The 9,076-nt window shown below is 44.2% G+C and overlaps 1 protein-coding gene across 1 annotated transcript in view; it reads left to right on the top strand.

The window, feature by feature from the left end:
* The first annotated feature begins 5,572 nt into the window (after positions 1 to 5,572).
* NUP160 (nucleoporin 160) overlaps positions 5,573 to 9,076 on the top strand; it is a 36,392-nt gene continuing 32,888 nt past the window's right edge. The window contains exons 1-2 of the mRNA XM_016203981.2: positions 5,573 to 5,687; positions 5,955 to 6,066. Coding sequence (XP_016059467.1) covers positions 5,588 to 5,687; positions 5,955 to 6,066 — 212 coding nt within the window. The 5' untranslated portion in view covers positions 5,573 to 5,587. The remainder of the gene's footprint in view (positions 5,688 to 5,954; positions 6,067 to 9,076) is intronic.

Here is a 9,076-nt window from a genome sequence, read left to right as displayed (position 1 = left end):
AAGAAGAATGAAGAGGGAAGCGAGAAGTCACTGACATACTTCACTTATTCCACAGTTTTGCTTTTTAAAGGACCTTCTCCTAGAGCTCTGCTCTGGGGGTTTCCTGGGGAGAATTTCAAAATTCTAGACAGCAAGTGAGGACAGTTACTAAGCGTCCCCAGGAGTGACCAACCTCACAGTGATGTGTGCTTTCCTTCAGCAAGGTCCTCGCAGGCCCACGTGTTAAGGCTCTCTATACCAAGGTGGATCAACATTTCAATAATGTTTTTAGCTATTTACAAAGTTTGATTTGAGATCAAATAAAATTTATACCAAATCTACAATAAGAATTTATTCAGCCCTTTCAGCACGGAGTTGTAAGGAAAGGCTTTTAAAATAATCTAAGGTCTTGGACAAGAAAGGAGAAACTCCCCACAAGATGGCCCCACCTTCTCAACCACTCCTCCCCCCAGTCCTCTCCGTGCTTTCAAGACCTTTTGCCTGGAATGCTTTTTCTCCTTCATCTACATATCTCTTTTATAATTATTATATTTTACTGTTATCTGTATTTCTCCTTGGTCTCTCTCTATATATATTAAACTGGGAGAACCTCAAAAGCAGAGTGTATGGAGTTTTTATTCTGTCCACAAATACTTTATGCACAGTGCTGGTCACCGTGCTACGAACCAGAAAAACAAGAGAAAAGAGGGCAGACGAGACCCCTGACTGCACAAGCTCCTATTCTGAGGCACTGTCTAACCCCAGTGCCTGTCACATGGTAGGCATGCGATCAGGAATGAAGGAATATGGAAGCGGCCAATGGGGAAGAGGGGAGCATCTGTAATATTCTCAACAGTAAAGATAAATTTTTAAAAATGAGAGAATAAATGAAGGATATATGAAGCTCCTGTCTGAAATTTGAAATTAATCACTATGGTTAATACAGGAATACACAGGTAAAAGGCAACATAGAGAACCTACAGAAGTAGAAAATCTTAACTCATTTCTGCCATCGCTAACAACAGTTATTGAAAGCAACTGTGCAAGGGCCAGGGCACCTTTTAAGTAATTACATAAAAAATGTTCAATGTGAACTAATTTATTTTTTTTAATATATCTTTATTGATCTCAGAGAGACGAAGGGAGAGGGTGAGAGAGAAACACCTATAATGAGAGAGCCATTGATCGGCTGCTTCCTGCATGCCCCCTACTGGGGATCAAGCCCAAAACCCAGGCATGTGCCCTGACCTGGAACCTTTATCTTCTGGATCATAGGTCGATGTTCAACCGCTGAGCCACACTGGCCGGGCTGAACTACTAATTTATATTAAAGAAATTATTAAAAACTAAGACCCATATAAATGTAAGACATGATTACTGACTTCTTACAACACTCTTTGAATTCACTGTGTCTAGAACTTGGATATGAAGGTCAAAGAAGGCTTTGTGGCCAGGAAAACACTGTGCACTAATAGATACTTTTAACCTATGGTGAAAATGACAATAAAGCAGTGTTTCCCAAAATAGTTTCCCATAGAACCTGGAAAATGCATCAAGCCTAAGACCCTCTTGGAGCTTCACAAGGCACATCATCATATTAATATCTCTGAGAAGTTCTGAAGGAAAGAATATGTTGAACTTTATCATTATTTCCCATGCTTATTTAAGCCACCAAATTCATCTTTCAAGGAATAGCTATTCAGTTCGTTTAGGAAAATCTGCTTTAAAGTTCAGTTTATACTACTGTTCACTAATACGTACCCTTTAGTGGTGATCTGGCAAACCAAGACGTTCTCAGAATATAGTGTCAAGTGGTAAAAAATATTCTTATGAAAGTATCCATAAATAAAACTTGCTGCAGAAACAATAACCTTGGTAACATTCTGCATTTTGTTTTCAAATGAAGTTACGACCTAACCACTAGATGGCAATAGGATTCCATTTCTATTACAGCCATGCCAACCAGAATATTAATAGTTCAGATGGAATTTGAGTCTGCTAAGAATGCAAATGTGCATTTAGTCATTCATTTAGTCATTCCTTCAAACACCTACTAGGAACTTTTAAATCCTGATAACTCTGATGGATGTTGAAGATAAGAGGAATGAGACAGCTCACTGTCAAAAACTGTAATTCTTGGGTTCCTAGGAAATTGTAAGATGCCCTCATCAATTGAACAACCAGTGTTTTAGAAGAATGAAAGAAACATGGCTACATAAAATACGCACATTGGAGGACATGCCTGTCCTCAGTCCTAGGGAGCTTCTGGGGTGGGATCAGTTCAGAGCCTGGAAATTAAGGAGAGAGAAAGGTGAAGATGCAGCCCCTCTCAGACTTTTAGGCCACTGACCCTAGAGCTTCAATGCCATGAGAGCTTGAAGATCAAATAAGTTCAACATTCTCTTCTAAAAAACTGAGGCACAGAGATATCGGCTGGCTTACCAAGTGATGCGATTAGTTGAGACAGAGCTAGAACTTGAACCTGTCTTCTAATGCCCAGCTGATGTTCTTTCCAATATTTCATCATCAGTTTTGCAATTTAGAATAGATCCTCCCCTAAACTCTCTTTCCCTTTCCAAATTTGTTTTCCCTGCTAGTTCCCAGCTGGCTGCCCATCCTCAGATACAATGTCATGTGTGTGTCTCATCTTGGATTTTTTAGGAAACAGACTCCTAGGCACAGATCTGCATGCAGGAGGTTTATTGGAGCATGATCGCAGGAACTGTACCTTGGAAAGACTGAGGGAGGCAGGATTGGGCAGAAAAAGAAGTTGAGGCCCCACCCAGTCCCACACAGCACTCTGGAACTGAGATGGTCCCTCAGAGTTATCCTAGATCAAGGGGAGGGAGCAGGACCTTTAGACTTTACATATCAACCACTCATTGGAAACAGAGGGTGTAACCATAGGCAAGGTAGCTCCCTTCAGCTAAAAGCAAAAGTTGGCAGGCTAAAATCAAGGTGTTGGCACAGTTCCATTCCTTTCTGGACGCCGTTGGGAAGAATGTTTCTGTGCCTTTTCCAGCTTCTAGAGGTTGTCCACATTCCTTGCTCATGGTCCTTTCTTCATCTTAATGCCAGCAATGTCACAAATTTCTGAACTTTCTTCTATCCTCACATCTCTCTTTCTGACCTCAGCAGGGAAACGCTCTCTCCTTTTAAGGACCAGGTAATTAGACAAGCCCACCTGCATGATCCAGCTTCATCTCTCCATTTCTACATCCTCGCCTACTCACATATAAGTAACATATTCACAGGTTCCAAGGATTAGGACATAGATATCTTTGGGGGACATTATTCTGCCTACCACATTCTGGATTAAACATTTTTGGTAAGAATACTTCATAGGTTAATAGCAGCAGCATTCACAATAGCCAAAAAGTGGAAACAACCCAAATGTTCAGCAGTTGATGGATGGATAAATATAATGTATATTCGTACAATGGACTATTGTTCAACTCTCACCTGGAATATTCATTCATTCACTTATGCATTCATCAAGTATTTACTGAATGCCTCTTGTGCCAGGCTTGGTTCTTGGAGTGTGCAGTCCAGTAGAGGGATGAGGGGAGTGGGGATATAAAAAGCAGGGAGGCAATTTAGAGTTTAGGCTCTTAGAATAAACCAGGTGAGCTGTTGGTAGCTTAGACCCAGGATGATGGCACTGAGAAGGTGAGAAGATTGGATTTTCGATATATTTTGAAGGTAGAGTAATAGGATTTCCTGACTGATCAATATAAGGTAAGAGAGAAAGAGGACTGGACAATGACTCCAAGGTTTTTAGCTTTAGCAATTGGAAGGATGCCAGTAACTGAGATGGGAGAAATAAGTGTTGGGGGAGAGATAAGGACTGCAATTTTGGATATATACAGACCTCAGTTTTAGACACATTAATATAGGCAGTTGGAGATTTTATATATATGTAGATATATATGTGTAGTTGGATGTATAAACCTGGAATTTAGGTGAAAGGTTTGGACTGGAGATAGACATTTGGGAATTATCTAGTATTTAAAACCAGAGAACCAGGTGAGATCCTCAAGGGAGTATGTATAGACAGGGCCAAGAAGAGAGCTCTGGGGCACTCCAACATTAAGAGGTTGGGGAAGAGATACAACTAGCATAGGAATCTGAAAAGGAACAGTGAAATAGGAAGAAATCAAGAGTGTGGTGTCCTGGGAGCCATGTGAAAAAAGTGTGTGCTAGAGGAAAGAGCAGTCAATTGATCAAATGCTGCAGGTAATCAAGTAAGTTTAGGAATGAGAGTTCAGTATTAGAGTATCATGGACGTCATTGGTGACCTTAAAAAAAGCCTGATAAAGGTAGATTGAAGAGAGCATGAGAGAAAAGTTACATAGAATGCTCTTGTATTTTGCTGTAAAGATGTATTGCAGATTAGAGGAGCTGTGAAATACTCATCTAGGACAGTAAGTGGAAAAAGGAAATACAATGTGTTTCCTGGGCAGCAGTAGGGCCCACTCAATGTTCAGCGTCATGATGGAGGTAGAGGGAAGCATGTCAGCATGACTGTGTATTTTCTGCAGGCCTATTTGGCTGCAAACTTGGATTTAATCACAGTTGTAGTTTTTACTAGAGTATGATGAACAGAGCTGGACAAGGGAGTATTTTAATAAAATTTAAGGAGAGCATTAAGGAAACATCAAGGAAGTGAGGCACAGTGAGTAGGAACAATGAATGGCTTGTACGCAGAATGAAGGGGTTGCACCGCTAGAGAGGGTGTCCTAGGAGTGAGCTGCAGAAAGGAGAGAGTGGTCAGAGTGGGATGAATGAAAACGGAGAAAGACCAAGCAGGGCTGTGGTCACTGGTAATAACAAATGTTTCCTGCAAAGGGGGAAAAAAACCTTTCCCCCTCAAAATTAACATAGTCCTCAATATTGAGCATCTGCGCAGCCCTAGATAGGGTAAGGCCGCAGTCTCTTCCAAACTTTCAGATCACGGGTGGAACGAAAGGCAGATTCCTTTCACGCATACATGAGAGCAACTTTTAGATACTCTCAGCAGGCTGCAGCATCCACGTCTTATTGAACCCATTATGTTTCATTATCCAGAACAGTCTTTGGGCAACAATTCCAACACAAAAGGCCCCTCTGCCCCTCACTTCCCCTTGCCCCGATCCTACGTGGCGGGGAAGGGTGAAGAAAAGGAGTCCGGGTGGAGATTCACAGACGGACACCTAGACGCAGGGAGAAGGGTCCGCAAACTCGGAATCCTGAACGGGGCGCCGCTCGGCCCGGCCCTCCGGGAGCTCAGCCCGGCCGCCAACCGGCTTTTTAAAAACTGGAAACAAATCCGGCCCCGCCCCGCGCCCTAGGGCCGCCGGGAAAAGGGTCCCGCCCCCCGAAGACGTCTGGGCCCGCCACGCGAAGGTTCCGCAGGCAGAGTCGACTTCTCCTCCCCCTTCTCCTCGGTCTTCCTCCCTGCCCACTCTCCTCTACGGCCAACTCGGTGGGAGCCCGCTAGGCAAGGTCGGAGCCGCGCTTCTCCCCGTGTTCTTTCCCCAGCCCGCGCCTCCGCCGCCCCGCCCCCGGAAGTGACGACAGACGCCGGTCCTGCTGGTGTCCCGTCGGGCCTCGCGGCAGCGGCGGGAAGATGGCGGCGGCGGGAGCCCTGGAACGGAGCTTCATGGAGCTCAGTGGTGCTGAGCGCGAAAGGCCGAGGCACTTTCGGGAATTCACAGTTTGCGGCGCTGGTACGGAAGCAGCCAAGGAGGGCACGAGCCGAGTCTTCCCCTCGGGCTCCTCTCATGGGTCCCTAAATCTCCTATCCCCAGTTCATCCTCCGAAGTCCACATGGCTATAGCCCCGGGATCAGAGCTTCCTTAGTGTTCTACTTCTTCCTTTTCTTCTCCCCCTTCTCTTTGTATGGATTGTCAGTCCGTCGTCCTCTGCTTTCTCGGCGCCCTCAGGTCCTGTCACCCCAGAGAGCCGTGTGTGCAGGCTGATCGCTTCTTTTGCAGGGACTGCAAATGTCTTGGCCGGAACCGTGAAATACAGCGAGAGCGCGGGAGGCTTCTACTATGTGGAAAGTGGCAAGTTGTTATCCCTCACCAGAAACAGATTCATTCATTGGTAAGTGCTGTGTTCGCCACACCCCTCTGGGAGGTCGGATTGTTTGGCCTCTGAATTTTCGCGGCTGTTCGCAGCGGCATTCTCCAAAGCGGTAAGCGACAGGAAAAGAGGAAGACTGTTTTCTAATCATATGTGAATCAGGAAAAAATTAAGGAGACCACAGTTCTAGGAGGTGTGCCCTCTCAGGGCAGCACTAAAAGCAGACATGTATTTTAGGGGATAGAGCCCCAAAGGCCAGTTTTAAACATAAACCCATTGTGTTTTTATAGTGCTTTACAGCTTCATTCTAAAAACATGTTTGAGCTTTTGTATGTCAGGCACTGTTGCTAGGTGTGCTAGGGGTGAAGTGATGAACAAAAACCTCCGTCATTTTCATCATGCAAGATGTAGCAGTGTTAGATGTGGACTCACCCTTCATGGGTCCCTTTTAAGAAAGAAAAAGACATTAAACCAATGACCGCAGCGTAGGTATATAAATACAGATTTCTCATACTTGCCTCAGAGGAAAGGTATAGGGACTATGAGAGGCTAATGGGAGGACCAAATGTTTTTGTGGGCCTGGGAAGGTCTTTAAGGAAGTCACATTTAACCTGAGATCCGAAGGATGAATGATTAGGTAGGGGGTTTGGGAGAGGGAGAGAGTAGTTCAGCAAGTGGGATCATCATATGCAAAGTCCATGAGATGGAAAGAACTTGAGGAACTGACTGTATGTGGCTTAAGTGCTATGGGAGAAAGTGATGTGAGAGATGCTGAGATAGGGGAGGTAGGAAGGACTCATTATGAAGGACCCTCAGGTCCTTTTTAAGGATTTTGAGTTTTGTCTTAGATGCATTGAGCGATCATTGGAGGGTTTTAAAGGGTTACTAACATGTTCAAAATTGCATCGTTTTTAAAAAATCAGTCTACTTTGTAGAAAGTGAATTTGGGTTGGATGAGTGTAATAGAAAAGAACAGTTTGCTTTTATGGTGGCCCAAGTAAGAGATACTGGTGACACAATTGTGTGAGCGACTGGGAAAAGAGAAGTAGATGGATTCAAAATATAGTGAGAAGGCAGATGCAACTAGGACTTGGTGATAGATTGCATATGGGGTGGGTGTGGTAAGCAGAAAGGAGGGAGCAAGGGCAACTCCCTGGTTTCAGGAGTAACTAACCAGATATAGGGTGGAGAGGTTGGCATTTACTGAGAAATAGAACACAGGTTTTTGAGAGATGTGAGTAATTCTTTTAGACATACTAAATGTAAAGTATCTGTGTAGCAGCCCTTTGTCAGTGTCAAGTAGGTATTGAAATGTACAGGTCAGGCTTAGAAGAAAGACCTATTAGAGGTATGAATCTCTCTTTTTTTTTAAAATATGTCTTTATTGATTTCAGAAAGAGAGAGAGAGAGAGAGAGAGAAATATCAATGATGGGAGAATCATCATTGATCAGCTTCCTCCTGCAAACCCCCCACTGGGGATCGAGCCCGCAACCTGGGCATGTGCCCTGACTGGGAATCGAACCAGGATCTCCTGGATCCTAGGTTGATGCTCAACTGCTGAGTCACGCCCTGCTGGGCTCAAATCTCATTTTTTTAAGAAATATTTTTGAGAGCCTAATATGTTCTAGTCAGTGTTTAGGGACTAAGGATATAGCAGGGTGCAAAGCAGGCAAAGGCCCTGCTCTTATGGAGGGAGACAAACAATAAACAATAATAAGTAGATAAATAAATGGCATTTAAAGCTGTTATGCTGAATGAGATCACCTAGAGAATGAGCGTAAATCAGTGTTTCTCAACCTCTGCACTATTGGCATTTGGAGCCAGATAATTCTTCGTGTGGGGGCTATCCTATACATTGTAGGGTGTTGAACAATATCCCTGGCCTCTACCCACTACATACCAATAGCGCACACATTCAGTTGTGGCAAGCAAAGAATCTCTCCTGATATTGCTGTGTGTCGCTGGGGAGTGGGGTAGAATAGCCCCCAGCTGAAAACTACTGTGTAGATGAGGGAAGAGAACAGGTCTGAGAACTGAACCCTGGGGCACTCCAATATTTAGGAAGACCAAGAAGGTGTAGCTAGTGAGGTAAGAGTTGAATAAAAAGAGAGTGGTGTTCCAGAAGTTAAGGGAGATATTTCAAGAAGGAGAGTGAAAACTCTTAAATACTACGTATAAGTCAGAGAAATGAAAATTGACCTTGCACCATGGGGGTCATTGGTGACCTTGTCAGGAACTGCTCCAGTAGTGGTGCAAAAGCCTGAGTGAAGTGGGTTCCAGAGAGGAGAGGAGAGGAATTGTAAGTGTAAAACTACTCTCTCAAGGAGCATTGCTATAAGGGAATCAGAGAAATTAAATGGTAGCACAATTAAATGGAGGGCAATGGAGGAGTATATGGAGAAATATAATAGTATGTTTATATGCAGCCAATGGTAACCACTAGAGGAGAGGAATTGAAGAAACTGAGAAAGTGAGGCATTAGAAAAGATGGATATGGAAATCATTTAGAATTACGGCAAGAGAAATGAGAGTGAACCAGGAGCTAGTCTTCAACCAATGAGAAAGGTCTGCAGTGAACGGTAGCAGGTGGTATACAACTTCATGAGCTTCAGTGCTTAGTGGTTTGGGCAGGGAGGGATAAACAATGGCCTAGAGTGGCAATGGGGGACAAGCGAGGGCTCTGGCGTATGATATCCCCCAGGAAGATCCAGAACCCAACTTTAACCAGAAGGCAGGAAGGTGAAGCAGTTAGTCAAGATGAGTTTGAGGATCCAGAAAATTGTACTGATGACACACCATGAGTTATCAGGAGCCAAGTAGCTCTGGGGAATCATCAGACCTCCAACAGTGCTTATAGCTTTGCGAGTGGACAAGATGTGCTTTGGAGAATGTGTATGGTGAGCAGAGAAGACGGCCCAGGGTCAGGGTTTGAGGACCTAACGTGTGGAGGTCAGGTCAAGGAGAAGGAGAGGGAATGCCCAGAGATGTGGGAGTAAAATCAGGAGAGGGTGCTAGGGAAGTCAAGAGAAG

The sequence above is a fragment of the Miniopterus natalensis genome, chromosome 11 (genome assembly GCF_054644295.1).
Source record: "Miniopterus natalensis isolate mMinNat1 chromosome 11, mMinNat1.hap1, whole genome shotgun sequence".
Classification (NCBI taxonomy): domain Eukaryota; kingdom Metazoa; phylum Chordata; class Mammalia; order Chiroptera; family Miniopteridae; genus Miniopterus; species Miniopterus natalensis.
The sequence above is the reverse complement of the archived record's forward strand: the minus strand, read 5'-3'. Positions and strand labels throughout refer to the sequence as shown.